At 36.5% G+C, this 25,807-nt stretch overlaps 1 protein-coding gene across 4 annotated transcripts in view; it reads right to left on the bottom strand.

Annotated features, from left to right (window-relative positions):
• COL11A1 (collagen type XI alpha 1 chain) overlaps window positions 1-25,807 on the bottom strand; it is a 162,310-nt gene that overhangs the window by 56,746 nt on the left and 79,757 nt on the right. For all 4 annotated transcript variants that reach the window (XM_059822273.1, XM_059822276.1, XM_059822272.1 and 1 more), the window contains 12 exons: window positions 22,253-22,297; window positions 20,600-20,653; window positions 20,474-20,518; window positions 17,049-17,102; window positions 15,988-16,095; window positions 12,401-12,454; window positions 9,174-9,227; window positions 7,030-7,074; window positions 6,846-6,899; window positions 6,706-6,750; window positions 2,697-2,750; window positions 1,749-1,802 (listed from right to left, as the gene is read on the bottom strand). In XM_059822273.1, coding sequence (XP_059678256.1) covers window positions 1,749-1,802; window positions 2,697-2,750; window positions 6,706-6,750; window positions 6,846-6,899; window positions 7,030-7,074; window positions 9,174-9,227; window positions 12,401-12,454; window positions 15,988-16,095; window positions 17,049-17,102; window positions 20,474-20,518; window positions 20,600-20,653; window positions 22,253-22,297 — 666 coding nt within the window. The remainder of the gene's footprint in view (window positions 1-1,748; window positions 1,803-2,696; window positions 2,751-6,705; window positions 6,751-6,845; window positions 6,900-7,029; window positions 7,075-9,173; window positions 9,228-12,400; window positions 12,455-15,987; window positions 16,096-17,048; window positions 17,103-20,473; window positions 20,519-20,599; window positions 20,654-22,252; window positions 22,298-25,807) is intronic.

Raw genomic sequence — 25,807 nt, 5'->3', positions numbered from 1 at the left:
GTATTGATTGAACCTAGAGGAACCTGGTCTAAACATCACACAGTAGCAGAGTTCATAGTTTCATTGTATTTTGCATCTTTTATTTCTAGTCATGAGTGAAATCAAGAAATCATAGAATCATAGAATGGTTGAGGTTGGAAGACACCTCTAGAGGTAATTTGGTCCATCTGCCCTGCTCAAGAAGGATCACTGAGCGCTGATTGCCCAGGAATATGTCCAAATGGCTTTTGAATATTTCCAAGGATGGAGACTCTGCAACCTCTCTGAGTAATCTATTCCAGCGCTTGGTCACCCTCACAGTGAAAAACTGTTTTCTAATGTTCAGATGGAACCTCCTGTGTTTCAGTTTATGCCCGTTGCCTCTTGTCCTGTCACTGGGCACAACTGAAAAGAGCCTGGCTCCATCTTCTTTACATCCTCCCTTCAGGTATTTATATACTTCCATAAGATTCGACCTGGGCCTTCTCTAGGCTAAACAGTCCCAGCTCTATCAGTCTTTACTCATAGGAGAGATGCTCCAGTCCCTTGATCATCTTAGTGGCCCTTTGCTGGCCTCTCTCCAGTAGCTCACTCTCTCTTGTACCGAGACACAATATTCCTGGCCTCAGCAGGGCTGAACAGAAGGGAAAGATCACCCTACTGCAACCCAGGATACTATTAGCATTCTTTGTTGTAATGGAGCATTGCTGGCTTATGTTCAAATAAATAAGAATAAAGGGAAAAATAGTAACTGCTTTTTCTTATCAGACTATAGAACAATTCTGAGCTTCCTGCATTCTAAACAATGATTCAAATTCGTTCTTATGGTACACAAGACTAGTCTTTGCATCATTGCAAAGAAAAAGAAGAAAGAAGTAGTCAATAATGTTTCTCTCACACACAAAAAAGCCACTGTCATTGCAAAGCATTACAGCACTACAGTACTAGCAGAAGAAAATACAGTTTTTCAGAATGATGTGTTACTCCAAGCTCTGTGCTCCCGCTTCCAGCAGTGGAAGTGTGTCAGCAGTCACTAACAGATTTCCAGTGAAGTTGGAACCCAAAACACATTCTCCATGCTGAGAAAATTTCTCTCTAAATTCATTTATGGCTTTCTCTAGCTCTGAAAAAATCCAAGTAAGAATTTTGTTTCATTTCAGTGGGATATGAGTAAGGTTTTGGCACTACAGAAGTAGAGAGTTTTTTAAAATAATTCCATTAAAACTGTTACACGTTAATTTTTTCATTTTGCTGCCAGAATTTACTCATTGTGATTCTTAGGGGGATTACATAGGATATAGTTTCAAAATTTAAGATTTTTTTCACAGGTTGAATCATTCCTGATCCTACTTTCCAAAGGTGTTGGTTTTTGAGTTTCCTAGCTGCTTACCATTAATAAGACTTTTAATTATGTTATTATTTATGTTACATGGCATTCAGTGAGAAAAGAACAATATAGTAATTGACTGAGAAATCTCTATTAAAATTGAGATCTGAGTATTAATTTCTTTTACTTCTATTGACTATTTAAGCTCATTGTGATGTTAACTAACCAGGCATAGGAAAGAATAACCTCACTCTTGTAGCATGGAAACAAAATAAATCTTTCTCATGGCTAATCTACCAACCATAAGAAAACTACAGTTATATAATCTCTTAGTCCCAGACTCTTCCCCTTTTCTCTGTTGTCTCTGTTTCTTTAGTTTTGATCACACAATCATGGCCTTTGGAGGTTTACAACAATAACACAGTAGAGTACATTTACTTACAGTCTCACCCCGCTGTCCTGGGTGCCCAGGCAAGCCGTCTTTTCCAGGTGGCCCCTGAAATTGTAAAATACATACATCAAAGCATTTTTTAGCCATCCTTAATTCTGGAAAAAAGCGTGCAATTAGCTGTAAGAATCTCTGATCTCTTTGTTTTTTCTAGACTAGTCTTCAGTACAGCTCAACTGCTCCTATATCAGCTAACTATGATTCTAACAGTACATTTTCCTTGTGTCCTTCCTGGTGTGTGTTAGCAACTGCTTGGAGAATGACTGTTAGGTTGTCAAATGCATGCATGTTCAAAATGGATTTCTGTAAATTCAGAAATCATGGAAAGTCCCTATACTTCCATTCCATTTTTCTTTGCTTAATGACTCAGTTAACACAAAACTAAGCATTACAGGAGTGTTTGATGAAATTTCAGTTTTTGGCATTGGAAATAAAAATAACAAATGCATGGGTGAAAAAAATCACAGGTGGTTTGATGCTTTTGTACTTACTCCACATGAGCAGAAACACACTAAAAGAGCAGTATAACTAGTGCAGGCTGCAGCTTAAATGTGCTATTACTTCTATACATTTCTGCTACTAATGAATGTCTCCTTCCTCTTCATTTTTTCCTTAATGAATCAATTGCTAAAAGAAAATATACACCAGCAAAGTAATATTTTGCCTAAAGTCAGTCTGTCACCTGGACATTGGCATCAACATACTAGAAGATTTGCAGTTTAGTATATTACGCTGAATGTCATATGAGCTGCACCAATCATCATTTTGAATATGTGAGTTCTTGTCTTAGCCTTAAAGTCAGTAAGCATATTTGTAATCTATACATAAACCATCCCTTAAATAAATCTTCAGATACTAACTTCAGAAACATTGTATGAAAAATAACATTCCTGTTGTTGCACATGTTGTTTAATATGTTGCACATATTAAAAAGATACTTACTGGAGGACCCTTTGGTCCGGGGAATCCAACAGGTCCCTGAGGCCCTTGTGGTCCCTAGTATAAAGGCAACCAAAAATGTAAAGTTTTACTCTAGCTGCCATGAGACTGGATTGAAAAGTTTGCTTCAATTATAAAATATATGAACTCTGCAGATAATGTCTGGTTATAAGTATAAAGCCTCAGCTCCATTGCCATAAATATTGGTAGCAACAATTCACATGCATAGACATCGGAGGGGATTTCCTGAAACCAATACTGCCTGTGTAGGAATGCAGTAAGAAAAAAGAAAAACTACTTCTATAAAGTATGTTTTTGCCTGACCCCTGAAACTGTGCATAATAAAGTAGGAATCAACCACGAGTAAAAAACATTGTTTTCTGTGTTGCATAAAACATGGGAATTAATTAATATTCTGGTGGTCTTTTTAACTTGGAGTCCAACATTCATCTTTGGCAGTTCTTACACTCTGACAGTATTTCAAGCCGGTACAACAGTACAAACTTCCGAATAGAATAAGCTTTCCAGAGTTACCAGGGACTAAATACAACATTTTTGCTGTCATGAAAAATAGTTGAGATAGCTGAAAAAACCCCATGATGCATGAACATTTTATTTATATAGTTTTGTATATGTACATATATATAGAGAAAATTTTCACGCAGCGTGGTTTTACAAATTTAGTTAAAGATGATCATATGAGTTAGTGCATTGTGTATGTATATGTACAAGTATATGCATATACATGTGTACATACATGTAGATCCACATACATCTATACGCATGGATATTTACACAAAGTTCTAGCTCATATGACTGTTTCATAAGTTTAAGAGGCCAGCTTGTAAAACTTATTGCTGATATGCTGAAAGGGACAATGTCAGCTTATTAAAAGAATTTTTCCTGTTTAGTTTTTAGTGTGCTAAGTCAAGGAGTAGCAACCTGAAAAACCTTATTTATTTTACACAGTCCCACAGCAGAGCCATGTACCCTAGTCATATAGTGCAAGACTTTATCCTATTCTACTTGGTATATGATGCCTGGTTTTGCGAAGACATCAGCTGTCAAAATACATTAGAAATGTTGGTTTGAAGTTTGATGCAAAAGACTTGAAGCAGGAGGCCACATCTCCCAAATTATGTTACCCTCTGATAAAGCACCAGATGTTTCTGAGTTCCATAAGCCTGATTCATTAGAGCCCAGGCTCACTTCCAGAGCGCGGCTGCCTACTGTAGCAGGCGAAGCGATGTGTGAGTGTAGCTGTGGGAGAGGATCCCTTGTGCCCAACCTAGGAGAATTTGCCCTTAAGTGAATCTTTATCCAGGGTAGACCTTGGTTATACCGTAATACTAAATCTGAGTCAACTAAGAAGTGCTAGGTAAAGGAAGAAATCTTTATGATCTTACGGCACTATCCATCATTTTTATTTACTCTTCCAAAACAGGTGTAAGGTTGTTTCTGAAACCTCCGTAACACACAAATATGTTCCATATGAGGGTTTGGGGTTTTTTTCCATTCTGTTGTCTCTGTGAACAAATGACCTTTCCTCATTTGCTTCTGGGTATAATGTAAAGTTTCCAAAAAAATGGAGGAGTTTTATAGAGGAAAACTATTAAAATTGACTCAGCTACTGTACAAAATATACGAAAGAAATTGGTCCCTCTCAGGAATTGGGTTATAAGAGCACAACTCAAAGTTTTACTGTTAGTTGCACCTTCTTTCTCATAAATTCCCACTGTACTTCGTTCCTCATATCTTGAGGCTTTTCAAGGAAAGAAGATTTGCATTTTTTTTGATTCACAATGTGGCTTGCAGATTTTAAGCCACTGGACTGATGAATGATATAAGAAAAAGCACTAGACTTCTAACAGCATGTTATCAAAATCACATTTTCTTTTTTGTCATTAAATTTAATTTTAACAGTAACTACACAGGACATTATTTAATGTTTACATGTCTGGTACCTGAAATAGTCTCAGCGGAGTACAAATGACAGTTTTATTTTTTGGCTGAAATTCACCCCTATTGGGAAGCAAATAAATACCTCACACTTATATTACACAAGCAATATGAGATGTGGTGCTCTGTGACTCTTCATCTCTTTGCTTTAATCAATTTCTCTCCAGGGACGCCTTCATCTTGGATTGATCTGCTCATTGTTTTCAGTCCCCCCACAGCTTCTCTTCCTCATAACTTCTTGGAGCTGTCAGCGAACTCCCCCTTCAGAAGGCTCTGTTATTCACCTTCTGCCTCCGCTGTTCCCCCTCAGTGTAAAAAACCCTACAGTTTCTTTCTTGGACTACGTCTAGTTCTCTACATCCAACGTCCTAGTTAACTCAGTCCTCTCTTGAATCCCAGCTTCGTGCCCCTGTGCCTCTCTCTTACTTGCCCCATCATTCCTGTTTCACCCAAACTTTCCACTTGTTCCTGCTGTCCATGTTCCAGTTGGTACATTGTCTTTTGCTTGATATAGAGGTACTTTCAACTTCTTACTGCAGCCTCCAAGGAGTGTTGCCTTCCATATGTACTCGCTACAGTCTAGTCCTCCAGTCCTCAACTTTCCTTCTGTTCTATCCTACTTCTCCTCCTTAGTGCAAGAATCACTGTCCTGCTCCACTAACCAATCTCTTGGACAGTTAAGTAATATTCTACTTAGGGAATTAAAGAGCTAAAACGATGAGTATGAAAGGGGTTTAGTAAACTAAAACTTTTGATTCCAGTGTACTTGGTATTAATTTTTTTGGCATATGCTTTAATGGGTTTCAGTCAAAAGGAAAGGAATCCTTTTCTTAAGCAGGAAAATGTGACGATATGCCAGCATGTACATTCCTTTACGTGTGTATAGCCAACAGATGTTTATTAATACGTTACTTGCAACTGCTAAGGATAAACCAAACAAAATTAACCTTAATTGCTTTCTGCAGACACACAAACTGAAAATTTGAGATTTCTAGAACACAGTCACACCATGCTCTTGTTATCGTTAGTTTTATGGATGTCCTTATTTCCAGTAATCAACTCAATCAAACCATGTGGTCTGATCCCACGGCCTTTTTCCTTTTTAAGATTGCTTAGTCATTCTAGCAAAACCAGTTTTCTGTTTTTCTGCCAGTATTGTTACACCAAGTGTACATGTATTCAGCACGGAAATAGTATAACAAAATTATGGAACAGGGGAAAATGCACAAGGAACTCCCTCCTGAGAAGTAAGACTTCTGGAGATCACTGGGACTTGGGGGTGGGTACTGGGAAAGGATTTATAGATTCTCTACATGAAAAAGGTTAGCACTTTAATGAAATATGGCTATAAAAGAAAAGTTTGTTCTTAAGCTTTGCAAAAATACTTTGGCAGACAGCATATCCATTTAAGCTATCTGAGTTGGTTTTCAAGTGCTGCTATTACACATCTGATTTATTAATATTGTTTTTCTATATACTGCTGTGTAATGGGCTGACTGCATATTGGAGTTGTGTATTGATTGGTAATATAATAGCAAGCAGAAAATTTTATTTTAGCAAGCACAACAAGATTTCTGAAGCATGCAGAAAGTGGGTTGAAGGGAATTCTTAGCTGAACAGAACAAAAAAAATCAGCTGCTTCAACAAAGAAGCTTCTGGACATGGCTTGAGTGATTTGTAAATCCCATAAACAAGCAGTAATCTGCAGTAAATGGGGCATTCTTAAGAGCATAGGCTGGTAAGTACAACTATAATTTACATGGATATATACAAAGTGCATGGCTATAATGCAACGCGTGTATGTATTCTTTGTGTCGTATTTGTACAAAACTGAGCTACAGATGGAAGAAGCTTTCAGCAAACTTCAGCTACCTCATTCATAACTTTTTGAAAAGCATCATTGGAATTGAGGTTTTGTTAGTTCTGGTTACTCTGGTCGAAGAAGGGCAAAGACATGAGAGGGAAAACCAAAAATAAAACAACCTTCCCACCCTCGAATCACACTCCTACATAGAGGGAAAAAACAATATGTACGTAAATAGCTTTCACATACCCTTTCACCTGGTGGGCCAGGAGGACCATCATTGCCTGCAGTACCCTAGAAAGAAAATACAGTATGTTCAAATATTAGACCTCTATTTTATTTAAAAGAAATAACCTGTAGCCAATCTATACAGCATGCTTGACAGTTACCTTTGGACCTGGTTTACCAGTGGGACCTCTGGGACCCCTTGAGCCTCTTGGACCCTGTCAATTTAACACGGGTACACTTGAGAATAATTAGTGGATACCATAATCAAATCAAAATAATTCTTCACAGTATAGTGGAGGCAATTAATATAGGAAAGCCTCTAAATTGCAAAGCAAAAGTACATACTGTTGGTCCTCGCTGTCCTCTGGGGCCTGGTTTGCCATGTAAACCCTGTAGAGAAAAGTTCACAGGAATCATCTCAGAAGACACTGTATTTGTGAGATAAAGTTTTTTTTACTGAATGTTATCTTTAAGTATCTACTTTGCATCTCAATTTACAGAATCATGGTCTTTGGTAAAATTGATTATCTTTCCGAGTTCACTGTGACTTGTAGCTAAATGTGCTAAATTTGCTCAGAGTCAGATTCTGTCATAGGCATTAGAACATTTTAAACTACTTTAAAATAGTAGTGAAGATGGCACACAACAAGCAGAGTCCCTCTGCAGTAGTCTAAAGGACTTGGCATCATTTCCAATGTAATAATAGCCTTGAAGACAAAGTTCCCAGGTTCCCATGCACAGCTCCATAGGTTAAGAGAGCAAAGAAAGAGCAAGCCTTTCTTTTTTTTATAACAGAAATAGGGACTATAATACCTACCAGGATTCTGCACACTTGCACAGGGATACAGAACTTGCCAGAATACTAACCTTTAATTTTTTGCTTCAATATATCTCCTAATCATACTCAACAGATTTCTTTCCTTATGCACGGCATTAGTATTGCTGTGTATTTAAATGCAAAGAAGCTTAAAATTCAACAGATTATTCTTCAGGTAGAAAAATTAACCTAATGACTGGTACTTTCTAATCTCTGAGGTAAACACAAGAGCAACAAAAAATAATCAGAGATGTTTCAGCATAAATCTTGCTTTTATTGGAAACCAATTACATGCACACACCTGTTTTCTTGCAGGCTTTTTTGTGTGGTTTTTTTTTTGTTAATATTGATTTTATTTCACTTATCAAAATAAAGATTATGTGTTGTTCTTAAAGTGCTACACAGCTTGTGAACTTCTCAGGGACAATGACTGTCTTTCCTAGTACCAGTGTGTGGGGTAGCATAAAACACAATGATATCCCTTTAGACAAGATTAATAATAATACCTGATTCACATTATAAAACCAGCAGTTATTGTCTCATTGATGATCAGCATAATACTTAAGTATGCATGCAGTCTGATGGTATTAATCACGTGGTTAGTACCCTAGCTGAATTGAAAGCTTTATGAAGGCATGATAATGGATCAATATAATTAGATTTTCATAATTTTAAGTCTGCTCTTTGATGTTATCATTTTGCTTGGTTTTTTAATCTGATATCTTGATTAGCAGCCATGTCTCATTTTTCCCAACAAGGATGAACTGAACATTGTTTTATTGCTTGTGTCTGTCCATAACAACATATCTTTATCTTAGCTAAAATAACATAAGAACAATTTAAGCCGTATGTAAGCAATGCAAATGCAATTGGATTTCATATATTTTATCTTAAAATCATGAATTTCTGCTTGTTTTCATGCTGCAAATTAAAATGGGTTCTTAAGAACAATGATATACATTACTTCAGTTTGACTTTAAGTTGCTATCATCTATGAATTCTGACTCATCCTCTTAATTTCATCATTTTTCTAACAACATGTTCTGCTCTGTTCAATTGAGCTTTAGAGACAGCACAGTGACCTTCTTTCTAACCTGTATTTTATTTTTACAGTTTGAAGAATATGCATAACAGATTTTCCCTCACCTGCTTCAAGTAAACAAAGCAGCAAAAGCTGTCATTTTACATCTATTTTTTAATATATGTAATAATACATGTTTTTGATCTTGTCTGGTATATTTTGTACTTTCAAAGCTCAGCGTATAAAAAGCTTGTGGCAAAGCAGAATACTTATGAAATACAAGTTGAATTTCCTTGAGGGTAAATTGCATGGTAGCAGGATAATTCATGGGATACAGAAAAATAGTCCTTGCCAACTCACTCAGCTATACTTCAGCAAAGGTGATTTCTTGTCTCTTTTTCAAATATCTAATTGTGGTAGTATACGCAGTGAGAAAGTGTCCAAGTTCCTGTATATTTAGATTAATACCTTAAAGAATGAGAACTAGTGTCTCAGTATGTCCTGTTTTACATAACTGTAGAGGTTCATCTTAAGTGTGAAAAGCCTGTTTTTATAGTTCTTTAGACAGTGGCTTGTATCCTTAGGTTTCAGTGACTTCCCATAGCACTGAGTTCCAAAAGTTAATTGTCATGCAAGCGTGAATTATCATACCCTTGCACCTTTCTCTCCGTTGGCACCTGGAAATCCTGGGAAACCAGTTGAGCCCTATATAAGAAATCAATGTAAATAACAGAGGATATCAATAGCAAAACAGTAGTATAGCTAACATTTCATTTATATGTAAAGCACACCTCCAAAGTCATGTACATTGTACATGTCAAACTTGCAAGTGTGACAGCTCTGATGAATAGCTGTAAATTAACTTACCATAATGCCTCAAGTCCAGAATGCATTAAAAGAATCAATGTATAGAATGGACATTATTTGTCATCTTATTACACAATAAAGTATTCATTAAATCTGCACCATTTTTAACAGAAGGAAAGAAATTATCAGTAACAACCCACTAGAAATAACGGTATTATAGTGAAAAGGAACAAACAAGGCCTTGTTGCTGCACAGTATAATAATTCTTTCACAAAATAACTTCATTCAAAATAAATGTAAGGTGTTGCCACATCTGAACAGTGGTCCTCTATTCACTTTACTGAGCTGTAAATCACTTCAGGTGCTTTATTCACCGTAGGCTGACCACTGACCAGTTTCATTTAACTGATACATGCAATTTGTACACTTGCTTATATGCTCATCTTGTAAGCAGAATTTATGGGGAGATTGATTCTATAGATAGAAACTGCTTCCAGGCGTTATTCCTGCTTCTCCTTTTTTCTCCCCTTTCCTCCTGCTAACTGCCCAGTCTAATCTGAACAGTATTATTTTGTTACTTATTTCTGGTATACAGGTCCAGAGGGACAGCAGACTTGTTACCTGCCAAGGTGTTAATTTGTCATAAGGGACTTGGGGTCAAAGAGGTGATAGACTTGATAAAATATACTTTTAAGTGACTGGAGATGAAAATCAAAGCAGTGTTTGGTTGGGTCAGCCACTAAAACTACTGGCCAGACTCCCTGGTGTGATAATGCATCTATATCTATGCAGCTTGCTAATAAAATGCATATATCAAAAACTTAACATAGAATTTCTTGGTGCTTTTCTTTGAAACGTCAGTAAGTTTTTTTTTTCTTTTTTCTCTTTTTTTTTACTTATGTTTTCCTTTTAATGAATCTTGTTTCACACAATCATTCCAATTATCCATTAATGACTTAGGGGCAGTACAACTTCACTAACACTGATTCTGCTGAAAACCTGACTGATATTCACTGGTGGGAGAAAAGTAAGAGCTTTTCTTCTTTCTTTTCTTTTCTTTTCTTTTCTTTTCTTTTCTTTTCTTTTCTTTTCTTTTCTTTTCTTTTCTTTTCTTTTCTTTTCTTTTCTTTTCTTTTCTTTTCTTTTCTTTTCTTTTCTTTTCTTTTCTTTTCTTTTCTTTTCTTTTCTTTTCTTTTTTCTTCTTAGTTCTTCACCAGTTATAACTTAAAATGTGAATAAAACTGTGAAAATTCTACTTTGTGAAGACCAAGCATGTTCTTTATAATTAAAAGGCTAGAGGAAAAAAAAACCTCTAATGATTGGGCATTAATAGGCATGACTTGGTTGTAAGTATCTTATATATACAGTACTTTTTGCAATTGTGATAATCAAGAGGGACTGCTCAGGATAAAAAAATACAGTGAAAATTATAATATAATGGCAGTACTCTAAGAATAATTCTCAGAAGAAAAATAATGAAAAGCAAGTAAATGACAACAAAAAGAACGGTATGAACCTTCTTGAAAATACTAGGACAAGATTTCTTACTTGCTTTACACAGCTAATATGTTTTTCTGCTGCTTCTCCTTTTCTCTCTCTCTTATGTTAATTTGAACTGGACTGTGAATAAGTTTCAAAACAAGTCTCTAGTGAGTTGGTGTATTGTAGCTGTTATTACTCTTCCTTGGAAGTTTAAGTGACAAATTAGAGAGCAAACAGTGAATTCGGCTTGAGAACTATTTTCAATTTTAATGTAATGTAATTCTTGATCAAGTCTTTGCTGAAAAAGGAATCAATCAACTTTTATTTGAAGCGTTTATTTTGTTCTTGGAACTGAATAATGTAAAAACTCTTTGATCTTAGACTTTTCAAAAGACAGTTCTAGAGGAGAACAAAAAGAGAGACTGAAATCTCAGACATTTGAGTTAAGAAACAGAAGCAAAAAACCCATGTCTCTCAAGGTGAATAGTTTTCATGAATACTTTCCATAGGTGGTTTTGATATTTTTCACTAACACAGAGTGTTCAATGAATAAGCATTCTTCAGATAGTTCATTCAGTGACTGAAAAGGGCAGAGTCAGAAAAACACTTTGCTTAGCCAACCAGGAAGTTGTATTTCTTCCAAAAAATCATAATTTCAAATTTGAAAATAAAAATAGATCCCAAAGTAGAGCAAAGTTGAGGATTTTACTGCAGGTTGATTGTTCAGTTGTGCAAAAGGGGTAAGGAATTCTTTTACTTGCGATATTTCCCTAGATGAGTCATCTTTGAGACAGTCTGGACATGCAAAGTTTCCCTAATGGCCTCTTCTACACTGGGAAATGTCTGTAGAATTATGTTTTTATTCCATTTTTTCTTTCTTGCTAAGGTCAGAAAAGATTGTTTACAATTAATTTAGCGTGTCCGTTTCCTAAAGCTGTTTTAGGATGACCTTTTTAAAAATATGTTTCATAAAAATGTTTTAAATATCTAAGCCTTCACTTAAAGCAGAAGCCACCTATATGGTTTTCTATTGCAATCAAAACATAACAGATAGGTGAAGGATAGATGCAGGCACATAAATCAACTAAGGGGTTGGGTTTTGTCGGGTTTGTCTTAACAGAAGCAAAAGGAAAACATGATGAAAATTGTAAATTATGTTTCAAAGAAATATGACTTATTCTATGGAAGAAGCAGTAACGACACAAATGGAATCCTTGTACCACACAGAAAATTCCCTTTACTATCAGCATCTATTTAGTGGTCAATATAGTGCTTATTTTCATTCAAGCATATTAGCAGTTCCTTCATTTTCAAATTGTTTAATGCATGCCAGTCTGATGCTCATGCAAAAACACAACTCATGAGAGGATGGCAAAGGTTTGAAGGCAGTAGAGTTAAGAAGAGGAAAGATAGTGCTCCTTAAAGAGCCTGTCTTAGGGATCCAACACTTTTAAAGATTTTACTTCAGAACATGATTGTCAAGAAAGAAAATGTGAAAAATGGCCCTTGCTTCCCCAAACACACAAACAACATAACCGCCATCATGAATAGTGTCAAAGCACAAGATACACAGCTCATTTACAGCTCACCTTTGGACCTTGTCTTCCTGGATATCCTGGCAATCCGGGTACACCAAGCTTACCCTGCAATAAGAAGGCAGTGTTAATTTTATTTTATCCTCCTTAGTGGTTCAGCAAACTTCTACAGAAAATACTTTTTCCACAACTTAGAGTGATGATACTTCATGGAATATAATATTCAATGAAATAAATTTATCATTTTAACTATTAATCACCAGTGGGCTTAGTTCCCTAAACTTTAATAAAAGTCCCACTCCAGTGAATGAGTTCAGCAAAGCCAAGACCTCAGTGTCTTCTTTTTTTCCCCCATGAAATGCTGTGTAGTGATGTGGGGCTGAGGTCATTAAACTCTTAATATTCTCTAAGAAATGAGGATGTTCATAGGTTTAAGTGAGAAGAAATCCTTTTCAATTTATACTGTGTCATAGCTGCTTTGTTTTCCACAGATTTTTCATGAATAGGCATTTGAAGAATTAACTTTTTTCTTCAATAGTTCAACAAATAATACCACCTTGCTATGTTCAGAAGAGACAACAGGATGAGCAGTCTGATCAACACTGACATTAACCATTCCTAGAAATGAAATACATTACCCTACCCCATTGAGTTGGTCTCTTCAGACCTCTAGAGGATGAGTGATGGTTTCCAACTTTAAAAGGCAAGGGAAAGCAGTTTCAGCCTTTGAAAGATGGGAAATCTGGGGAAGAATTTGCCCATTTGCCTATTCTAAACACAGTGCATATTCCGGACTGTCACATTTTGGAGAAGATCTCAGTGGAAAAGATATGATTATACAAAATAATATGGTACTCTGCAATAACCTTAGATAATGAAAAAGAGGAAGGAGAGACCTGTATGGGAAAGGAAATTTGCTAAAATAAACATGTCTATTCTTAAAAAATGCAGCACATGAAAAAAGATGTTGTGTATTACCATATTCATATAAGTGCATGTGTCTAGCTGAGAAATTTTTAAAGAAGAATTCTTCGAGTTATGAATATAATTATAATGTTGTCAGTTATGTGCCACACTGAAATAAGCTGCACGCATTATAATGATTGAAATGTTTTGCAGCATGACAGTGCATCAAACTCTTGCCAAATTCACTGAAAGTTTTGTCCTTGATTTTATGATTAAGCAAGCCCCGTTGCCTAAGTTTTGCGTAGGGATACAGATGGTTTTTTTATTATGAGCTCTTTTCTGATATGTTCCTTATTTTTTGGCACCATACTTGGCATTTTTTTTACTAAGCAAATCCAGCCCTAGACCTACTTGGGAAAGACAGTTTTCTTATCACGGGATCAGCTGAACATAGAGAACAGGAGACTACTCTTTTACCTTCATTACTATGGAAGAGTAGTACCTTTGCATTAAATAATTCATAGAAATAACAAGGGAATAGGACATTGATAACTGGTCTTACAGGCTCCTCCCTAATATTTTGAGGAGATCTAAGAGTTCACAAACATTATTCTAGTCTTTGCAGTAAAATAAATATCATGGGACCAACATCATAGAATTCTCCTCTAACCCACTCCATTCTGGCCAAGTATCCACAGAATATGCACAGATGTTTGACTTTCAGTGGGCAAGAAAAGGTAGAAAAGGGAAAACTTGGGGTCTACAATTCCAAGCCCAGCTAACAGTGTTATCAACACCAATAATTTTTTCAAATATCTTCTGATATTTAGGGCTTCAGATACTGGATTTGTGAGACTGTGAGAGTTCTATATATGTCATAATGAACAAGAAATGCTTGAAAACATGAACCTATATTCACATTGAGTAATCTGAATAATAAGAATTAAAAATAACTCAAATTCATATTTAAAAACTAAAAAATATAAAACAAAGTTTGTTTTGTTTTGGATTGGCTTACTTCGTTATTGTTACTTAGGTCATAAAGAATTGAGAAAGATGGACTGTTTTGTAGATGTCCTCAGTCAATTAATTATTCTGCAGATACCATGATAACAATACAGATTTTTGTGAGGTTCCTAATATTCTTACATTTTTGTCAGGCCAGCGATACTGAAAACAAACATTGCCATGAAACATACAGTTCTTTCTGGAGAATGCAAATATATTGTATGTGAAGATAATATGACCCTTATTATACCATACTGTTTTGCTGATCTAGTTAAAACTGAGTACGCTGGCTTTCTGGTATGAACTCAGCTTGCATTCACATAGGAGAATAGTTCTGAGTTTCCTTTTTTATATGTTCTTTGATTCATGACCTAATGAATCAATTCAATGACCTAATAGCTGGTGAGATATCTTGCAAAATTGTGGAGAACATGAATTCGTAAATAGTTCCCAATAGTTAAGTAAACCTGAAAATAAATCTTTTTTTGTAATGAGTGAACTGAGTTTTTGGATATATACTTTTCTAAGAGTTTATGAATGACGTTAGGCTCAAATTATAACCCTGACATCTTTCTGAACTTCTACTAATGACATACTTGCAAAAAGTAGCAACTTTTGATGAAAAGAGAGTTTGTTCCCAAGTTTGCTGAATACATTTTTTTCTTCCTGGCAAAATTCTTAGCTGTGAACCTTGTTAGCTTTTTAGTAGTACCACATACTTACTAAGATTTCAAAGATTTTATACTATATGTATACTTTCAGAGACTGTATACAGATAAAAAACCAGATAGAACAATTAATCATTATGCCAGATGGGATGTTGCTGGAAAATACTAACTGTTCCTATTTTAAAGACAGAGAAAGTGAGAAAGAAATGTAAAATGCACCTTCTGTCCTATTCTTTTCAAGACAGAACTAGCATTAAAATCACAGTTACCAAAAAAAGTTACAGGGAAATATTTTCACCAGCATCTTCTCACTTTTGTGAAATATAGTATACACATTTCTGAACCATCATTTTTGTTTTATTTTATTTTATCATTCTTTCCAAGTTATCCAAAATGCCACTGCTGAAATCACCTTTCTTTTCTGATGGTCTCGCCCAGTGAAATATGGTACCCACACAGGCGTTCCTCAGCTCCTTTCCTCTTCTATGTCAATCTCAAGTGTTTTTTATAGAGGTCAAGATTCTTCAGAGATTTGTACTTATCTTTGTGCTTGTTCTCTCCTTTATTTCATATCACTGTCCTTTTTTCAGTCCTCCCTTTTAACAGTCCCTTTCACTTTTGCCAACCCTATTTTTGATTTTTATTCAGGATATGTTTTCTGTTTAAAACAATCTTTATGTCACAATTTGTCATAATATGACTGTGAATATTAATTCACTCTTCAGCAACACCTTTATCTTCCTTTGTGCCCAACTATTTTCTTTGCATCATATTTTCCTTAGCTGTCATGCAGTGTATGTAATTTGGGATAAGAATTTAGCTGCCTTACGTGTCGATGAAGTATTATAATGCCTTTTTGTATACTTACAAAATAATGATTCCCAATACTTGTTCAAATGTGAACTACAGTGATCTGCTGTAGTAATGTCTTATAAAAGCTACTGTTAGGTAACTAAAGATTTTGCAGATCTGGAGGCTTGCTCTTTTAGTGATGATGATCATGGGCTCGATCTGTGTTATGAGGCAATGACATGTTTATGTTGATATCTGGCTACTGACCTTTTCCCCGGCTGGACCAGCAGCACCTGGGTCCCCAGATGGACCTGCTCGACCTTTTGGACCTTCTGGACCATCTTCTCCTCGTGGACCTGGCTGACCAACTTCTCCCTAAAATACACCACCTTATAAATATAGAACAATTGCCTTTATGCATATCTTGGAGAGACTACCTACAATTACTTGAAAATAAGTTTTCAGTAAATGTAAATAGAGATTATAATCATAGAATCATGGAATCATAGAATCATAGAATGGTTTGGGTTGGAAGGAACCTTTAAAGGTCATCTAGTCCAACCTGCCTGCAATGTGCAGGAATATCTTCAACTACATCAGCCCTGTCCAATTTCCAATTAGGAAAATACCACTGCTTATGTTCATTATATAAAGGCAAATACATATAAATTAGACACTGAATATTACTTCCGTAAGTGTAAGAGCCCAGTTGCCTTGCCTGAAGAGAGCTGCATTTGGAAACTGCGTATTCTTATTTTTCCTTCCCTAAATTCTTGTGAAGGCACTCTGACAGTCCATAGAAAGAAAAACGTCTGTTTCAAAGTACTTACATGGATACCATCTTCACAGTTATTTTTGTATACAGACAACAGATACAGGCCAGGAGCCTCTTGTAAGTTTTTTTAGAACCTCCACAACACTTCCTATGAAAGGAAATAAGTGCCCATTGGGCTAAATAAACAACATTTTGGCAGAGATTTGCAAGATGCTAGGTTGGAATGGAAACATCTTTATCCTGGATAGATTAATTTTCCTCAGACAAATACTGGAGACCTTGGAATCTGGAAAAGGAGATTCCCTAGGAAGGTGCTTAGTGAAAAGGATATCCAAGACTGACATTCTCTTCCTCTTTATAACTGTGCCGTTGTTGATTCACAAGAACCAAATCTGGCTAAAATCTGTGCATGCACAGGGAGTAGAAATAATTTAAGCTACTAGCTTTTTTTTTTTTTTTTTTTGTTTAAATTTGTATGTTCACTTCAATGATCCTTTCGAAATAATAATACTTAAACTTTTTAAGAACATAGGGGCTATGAATAAATGCTTACCCGGTCACCTTTAAGGCCCATGTCACCTTTAAATCCAGGAAAACCGTCTTCACCCTAAAAAAGGCAGATATGCATGTAACGGCTTTTAGTAGTAAAGAGATTTTTTTTTTTTCTGCAGACAGAATGAGAAAATACATTCACTACAGATTAAAATAACTTGCATAGATAAAGTGAGAACTTCAGACACCAGAAATTCTCATATGGCTATTGCTATTTTAGAGAAAGTATATCAGTGCACTATACAAAATGACTTTTTAGTTTGAAAGTTCCTAATAACAGCTGTTTAAAGCTGTTTAAAATCTGTTTAAAGGTACAGACAATATAATTCTTCTGTTTTATTATGAATTATCTTGTAAAGTCCTTTCTTAACTCCTAAGGTTTTTTTGATTATCACTCTTTTTAGTAAGGTCATCCATTCAATTAACTAAAAAATTGGTGGCAAATTATTCAGTGCTATTCTTTCTGATAGCAGAACCTCCCTTATAATTAAATTTTCTTTTAAATTAGTGCCTTAATAGTATCATGAAAGGAATCAAAAAATTGACTGGTTGTGACATCTTAATAATAAAAAAAAAGAAAGACATATATTAATGTTCGTAATCTAGAAGAAGTAGTCATTTCTATATAGTAGTTTGATGTCCGGCAATACTCAGCCCTGCCTACTCTCATTGGCTGACGTGATTGAAACAAAGTAGAAAAAACAATGGACATTAAGATTGAATCCATATACATTGGCAAAACAGGTGCACATTATTGTTATTCCTAGTGAGAATTACTTATTTACTGCCTAGCAAATTCTGGCAGAGAATTTACTCCAAGCATTTCAACAGGCCTCCATGCGGAAGTACAAGAAGACAGTACTCAGACAAATTGCATTTACACCTGTATGAGTTAGTTCAGGTTAAACCAGAAAACTACAGGTTTGTTCAGTGGAGTTGTTCACGACTTGCTCTAGCATAACTGATCAGCTTTTGGTTCCCTCTTTCTTATCTAACTCATCATACAACTACTGTTCCAATATCCAGACACAAAGATTATTGACTGCATTTTTATCTGATGCTTAAGTTATATCCTGGGAGCAAAGGTCTTTGTGATGAATAAGCACATAGTAAAATTATTTACTATGATGCTGTTAGTTTTTTTATATGCTGAAGTAATATTGCTGACTCAGAATCCGAGTAATATTTGGACTGTCAATAAAGCCAGGGAAGAGTGATACTGTGCTCCACATTACTGAAAAAAACCCAAGAAAGGCTTTCTTTTTCATCCTCACTTTGAAAAAGAAGTTTCTATTTTGCATTCCTGGGCCCACAAAAGCTTTATCTTCTCCCTGATCAACAATTGAGACAGATTGCAAGGCTGAAGCCATTTTGACTCTGTTCAGAAGTAGTCATGCTGCATGCAATAAATAACCCTAGAAAGAGTGATAGAAATAGATTTGCTAGTGGTAAATAGCTCAAAATAGGTGAGGAGACGTTAAAATGAAAAAAAAAAAATAAATCAAACAAGCAAATATAGTTTCTCAATAGTATGTGCTCATGTAAAAAAAGATGAGATAACCCATCACGATTCATTGAAAAAAATGTGCTAAAAACCATTCTAAAAGCAGGATTCCCATGTTTTCTAGATGGTGAAACTAAGCTTTATATGGTCATCTTATATTGCATAAATTAAAATGTCAAGGTGGTCTTTCTTAAAATTTAGAGAGAGGTGAAAAAGGTAGAGTGCAGAATAAATGAAAAAAGTTTTAGTTGTAAAAGTTGCTCAGTTATGGCCATGGACATTAATAATTATATGAGAACACTTTGCAATGTATCAGCAAGGACTGACCATGTGCCAACTACTGACCAAATGGCTGCCAAATGAACTGAAACTCTTCTTCAGCTTTCACAGTGAGGTTCCAGCTATTGAGATCTACAAGAGGTTGTTTTTATTCCATGTAGGAGGAGAGAGCTGAATGCTCTATTTCCTCTTCTGCTGTTAACAAAAAATAAAATAGCTAGAGAGTTCTAGTCACATTTAATGGTCAGTACAGAGATGGATTTCCTCTGATATCCCTGAGCCCAGATCTACAGAGGCTTTCCTGAATGATCGGTTTATTTATTTCTGTCTCTTACAGTGCTTTCCCCCATGTAACGGCATCTGAATAATTTTAGTAAAAAAGGCATGTGTAACAGACCTTTAAAGCACTGTGAGGACAATCTATGAAATATCTTTGTGTGACCTTTTGAGGTATTCAGTAGAGTTCAGCATCTTACTGCAACTGTGAGATCAATTTTTGGGAACACAGAAATATAGTGGAGATTATGCTAATCAGTATTGATTGATACACAAATATATATACACACACATCTATTAAGTTTATTTATATGCGAGTCCTGTATTTTGCCCTAGATGGATATCAGTCACTCAGTAAGGCACAAGAAAATCTGGGTTTTTGAACCATCCAGTCTCCACAGGTATTAAACACCCTCTTTTTCAGCTTAGATTTAATGAGCAACTCTAAAATGAGTATGCAGATTAGACAAACTGTGGTTTAGGAAAGCCTGAAAATGTACAGCAGCTCTTGGCATCTGAGCCTGAAAGACAGATCTCTAGTGCTGAAATCACTTTTTGGCAAGAGTGAGTCTTCTGCTTTAGAAATAGCTATAAATATATACACAGTAGCCATGAGAGCCACAAGGCTGAATTTGCCTTTGTGGTCAGGAGGTATGACTGATGGTGTTTGTTATCTGCCTCTCATTCTGAGTGCTGAGAAAAGTGGGAATTTAAACCGATACTGGCTGTAGTTTCAGCTACTGCAGACCATCCATCAGAAGTCAGTAGATCTGACGCAGTAGTTGGTGTTTGCTCTAGTAAGAGCTCTACATACAGAATTAATGGTATCAGTGGGATATAAAAGCTTTCTTCATGTTCATATATATGCATCTAACTTGGGCTGTCCATCACTTTGGCAAAGCCAAAGATCTGGGGTAAAAATACCTGGAACCTAGAAAGCCATTGGAAGATGTACACAAAAAATACAAAATATAGCCTACAGCACTATCAAAATAGATAAAATAATCTATTATCACCAGAAATCTCTCTGATGCACAAGCTTCTCTGCATCCACTATAGTATCTATTAACAAGAAAGACAATGTCTAATTCTCTACTTAAGAGCACCTTAAAGAGAAGTTACTTAAACTGATGTGAAGAGGATCCAAAACCATTCTAATAACTGAAGGTTTTATGTTCACTTTGTACCAGTGCAAATAACCATGGAGGTCACTGATTTATGAATTGGACTTGGTATGTCCTTCGGGTAAGGCAAAAATAAACCCACTGCTGCAAGAGAAAACACACTGCAGTGAAGGAGACAGAAGATGTTGCAGTGAAATAAGGAACACAGAATAAGGGAAAGGAATTAAATGCAGTCAGATTTACCTTTTCACCTTTGGATCCCTTGAGACCACGGACACCATCAGCTCCCTAAAGAAAGAATGCAAAGAATTGTCCATATGCATATATTCAAAAAGGGGTGGGGGGAGGAATCCATTAATTAAATCTTACCTTTACACCACGAGGACCTGGATAGCCAATGGGACCCTGAGGACCTGGAGGCCCCTAAAATATATTGGAGTAAGAACCTTTGTTTGTAAAGTACTTGGTTAGCAAGCAGTTCTCTTCTGAGTCTAATCCTGTTCTTTCACTATAACGCAGCAGTCTTGTGTGAGACACCAAAATAACACTGGGCTGCCTGCCACTAAGAAAAGTCATGGCATCACAAAGCACCCTTCAATGTTACTGTAAAACTATTAATAAAATTATGAACTTGGTTCTACTTCTATATTTGGGCAACAGCTATCCACAATATAAATTATCTGAAACAATGGTAATTGGAAAATGTAACAAACAAACAAACAAAAACAAACACAAAGATGCCAATTAGAAACCAGTGGTGTCTTACTGGAGAAAATTTACATGTTGATTATGATGATGACACAAGTCAAAAGTAGAGATCAAAATAATTATAATAGTAAAAATCATGGTCTTTAAAAAAAGAGATTCCAAACCTGAAAGCTAGAAGGCTTATGGTGCTATCAATACTGACCGGTGTCTGGATGCTGTTATTTACTGTTTGCTGAGCATTTTAATGATGCTTAACTTCGATACTATGCAATCCGCTGGTAGTGTATAAAGAAACTCAGTTCTGTAAACAGTGGAAGCAAGGAAGCCTGGAAACATACATATCTGTGTCTGAGGCTGAGATGGTTTGTTGATTCTCCGATGTCCGAGATGGACAGATAACAAAGTCTTTCCCTAATGGGGCCATTGATAAGGTCTTTTTCCCCTTTCCAACTGTGTCTTTTCACAAAACCTTTGGACTGTTAACATCTTTGAGAAAAAGTTTCTATCAAATTTGGCTGAAATTGATCAGTAAATTCAAAAGGCATAAAGAACAACTGACAGGTGGTCACCTACCTGTACTTTCAAAACATAAATGCTCTGTGTAAGCTGTATTTTATTAAGAAATCAGGATAAAATCTATAAGCCTCTAACAGATAACAACATTTTGGACAAATAGTAATATGCTGGTGTCAGTGGAATTGTGCTTTCTGAAATGTCCTATTCATTCATTCATCCTATTTACCCAGAATACAACCTTTTAGTATTGCCACTGAAATCAGTAATGCAGGGCTACAAAGGGTGCTATTCTGGATAAATAAGGGTCAATATTGAGCAAGCAGAATGCTTTAAAGAGCCCCAAGACCCTTCAGTGCTTTATAAAGAAATAAAGAAATTACTTTTCACTGTCACTGACTTAAAGGGGACCTAAAAATACTGTGTGCATACATGCATTTGTAAATCTTCAAAAAACAAGGTTCTGAAGAACTCTAGTGGGTACTCTATACAGTGGAATTGTAAACTCAAACTATTTGCAAGTTATCTATGTGAAATTTATGCAACTTTTATTGATTACCATTCTGTCAACTCCACAATCAGTTTTACTTTAAAAGACTAGTCTCTATATTATTTAGAATCTCTATAGCATTTAGAATATAATAAATATGTTTGTCTGCACACAGATGCTTTGAACGTGTTGTGGGTTTTCTGTTATCGTCATAAATAGTTCTTGGAGCAACAAATGTGTCATAAAGCTGAAAAACTGCCAAAGGTTTTCTTGAAAGCTATGTAAATAAATGGAAAAGTTTTAAAACTCACCAATGCACCTTTATCTCCAGACTGACCCTCTTTGCCAGGATGACCCTGATTTAAGAGAAATGTATCTGATTTGGAAAATACTCATTTTTTGGTAGTGACATTTTATTATAAAACCACAATTATTTAAATACTTGAATTTCAGGTCACTAATCGCCCTTCTTCTGTATTAGAACACACACACACAAAATTTTGAGGAAAGATTTTCCTTTCAATACCTATTTAATTTACATAACAAAGGAAAAGCTGGACAATAGTTATGTTAATGTTTTTAGGAATATCCTGATCACAGAATCACAGAATCACTAAGGTTGGAAAAGACCTATAAGATCATCAAGTCCAACCATCAACTAACACCACCATGCCCATTAAACCATGTCCCACAATGCCTCGTCCAAACGTGATGACCCCTTCTGTTTAGTTAATGTTGCAGCAGTAAGAGGTTTTTAATGCAAGATACTCTCAAATTTGATTTTGAAACAAGCAGGGTGATTAATATTACAGCCTGAAGACATTTCTAAGATTATTGAAAAGATTATAGAATTTATTGCGGAAGCCAATAGAAGGCTGATCTAGTTTTAACATTCTATGTCTTTGTTTTAAACTGTGACTTGCTTTTAAGACAAACTGTGTTTACGTCTTGGTCTTTGTTCTATATCACTGATGTTAATACTGCAGCGCTCAAAACATTAACTGATCCATTGCTTTTCTTTCTTACAAAATTTACACTAAAATGCTGCAAAATTTAAAGGCAATTTAATGAAGCTAAAGGTTAATAGAAGATTATTGTTTACGAGAATCAGTCAGGAATCCTTTTTCTGTTGATGTTCATCAGTCTTATTAGAGGAGCATAGTAAATATCTAGTGTTGCCAAGCATGTCATCCCACGTAACGTGCAGCCAGTTACTAAAACCACTCGTGTTTTGGTGTCACTGACATCCCAAAATGTTTTCAGTGTGTCAAATACGATATGACTTTGATGTGGCTGTTAATCTTATATGACAAACCCCTCATGCTTATATTCAATTTTCTGGCCTTGGAAAACAGTTTATAATATGTTCTTTTTTAAAAGAATTATTAAAATAAAAAGTATTTGATACTTGCTTACCAGTGATTGTTAATTTTCCTTTAAAGAGATTGTCTTACTAACATTGAATATTTGTTACCTGTTTTTTAAAACGTACGTATGTCAATTGTCTAATCCTAATCTCCTAGAATATGCTTTCTTCTGTACAAAATTTTAAATCGCCATCCAGTATCAGAGGTCTCTATAACATTAAATGACCTTAAAAATGCTGCTGTTAAAGAGCATATTTGTATCCCTTTAGATTTCCATTAATTCCATTATAATATACCACTTTTAACAATGTCTCGCCTCCAGAATAGAAGAACATTTGCTAACATAGAAGTGAAATGAAATAGCATAGCAATAATTTTCCTGATGTCCTGAAAAAATGCTCTTGAGCTTTCACCTGATCTTAACACAGATATCACGGGAGCAGTTACAAAGCTCGTTGCAATCAGGAAGGTACTGCTCATTGCCTTCAATCACTAGTGTAATTCTATGGTTGTAAATAGAATCACAGAATCACTAAGGTTGGAAAAGACATGTAAGATCATCAAGTCCAACCTTAAAAAAAAAAAAAAACAAAAACCAAAAAAACCCACAAAAAACAAACGACAACACACCAAAAACCAACCCACCCAACACCACACAGCACCATGCCCATCAAGCCACATCCCACAATGCCACATCCACACGCTCCTTGAATACCTCCAGGGACGGTGACTCCACCACCTACCTGGGCAGCCTGTTCCAATGTTTCACTACTCTCTCAGTAAAGAACTTTTTCCTAATATCTAGCCTGAACCTCCCCTGGCGCAACTTGAGGCCATTTCCTCTTGTTCTGTCACTAGTCACTTGGGAGAAGAGACCAGCACCCACCTCTCTGCAAGCTCCTTTCAGGTAGTTGTAGAGAGCGATAAGGTCTCCCCTCAGCCTCCTCTTCTCCAGGCTAAACAACCCCAGCTCCCTCAGCTGCTCCTCATAAGGCTTGTGCTCCAGACCCCTCACCAGCTTCGTCGCCCTTCTCTGGACACGCTCCAGCACCTCAATGTCCTTCTTGTAGTGAGGGGCCCAAAACTGAACACAGGATTCGAGGTGCGGCCTCACCAGTGCCGAGTACAGAGGCATGATCACCTCCCTACTCCTGCTGGCCACACCATTTCTGATACACGCCAGGATGCCGTTGGCCTTCTCGGCCACCTGGGCACACTGCTGGCTCATATTCAGCCGGCTGTCAATCAACACCCCCAGGTCCTTTTCTGTGGGGGAGCTTTCCAGCCACTCGTCCCCAAGCCTGTAGCGTTGCCTGGGGTTGTTGTGGCCAAAGTGTAGAACCCGGCACTTGGCCTTGTTGAACTTCATCCAGTTGGCCTCAGCCCATCGATCCAGCCTGTCCAGATCCCTCTGCAGAGCCTTCCTACCCTCCAGCAGATCAACACTCCCTCCCAACTTGGTGTCGTCTGCAAACTTGCTGAGGGTGAATAGGTCATGTCAATTAGAATGGACTTAGTTTAATCTGCCTCTCCTGTCCTTCCTTTGAACAAACCTACTTGTGCATGAGGGAGATAATTTTGGGTAGGCATGCTGGGTCTGGCGTTAATTTTCTTCATAGCAGCCTGCATGGTGCTGTGTTTGGATTTGTGACTAAAACTGTGTTGATAACACACCAGTGTTTCCAGTGTTTTGGCTGTTGCTGAACAGTGCTTGTACAGCATGGAGGTTTTCTCTTTGTCCCATTCTAACGCCTCAGTGAGAAAGCTGGGGGTGGGCAAGAAGCTGGGAGGGGACACAGCTGGGACAGCTGTCCCAAATTGACCGGAGGGATATTCCATACCATATGATGACATATTTAGCAATAAAAGCTCAGGGAAGGGAGAAGGAAAGTGGGGACATTCATGGTTATGGTGTTTGTCTTCCTAAGTTACCCTTACGTGTGCTAAAGCCCAACTTCCCAGCAAGTGGCTAGCCATCTGCCTGCAGATTGGAAGCAGTGAATGTATTCCTTATTTTGCTTTGCTTGTGTGTGTAGCTTTGCTCCACTTATTAAGCTGTTGTTACCTCAACCCATGAGTTTTCTTGCTTTTGATCTTCTGATTCTGTCCCCCATCCCGCTGTGAGAGGAGTGAGCAAGTGCGTGGGTGCTTAGCTGCTGACTGGGATCAACCCGCCACAGTAGGGATGTGTATCAGGTACAGACCTGTGCTAACACCTGATTATCTCTTACAGCATTTCCCCTCTGCTTTTAAGGTTTAACAAGATGCAGATTTTAAAATAATGCTTATGTTTGGAAATTAATATTTTTCCCAGCATGCAGAAAAGGGTAAGGGGGAAAGTTCAAATGTCTAGACAATGATTCAAAATATAGAATTCCAGCTGGACTAATATTGCATATTTAACATCATTCTCCATGAAAATGGTATTTTGGCAGGTAAGAGAGATATTGTGAGAGCCCTGGGTACAATTCTGTGTTTGTAATATAAGCATATATGTGG

This window comes from Gavia stellata, chromosome 10 (assembly GCF_030936135.1).
Source record: "Gavia stellata isolate bGavSte3 chromosome 10, bGavSte3.hap2, whole genome shotgun sequence".
NCBI classification, from domain to species: domain Eukaryota; kingdom Metazoa; phylum Chordata; class Aves; order Gaviiformes; family Gaviidae; genus Gavia; species Gavia stellata.
Note: the sequence above shows the minus strand (reverse complement) of the source record. Positions and strands in the feature narration are given on the sequence as shown.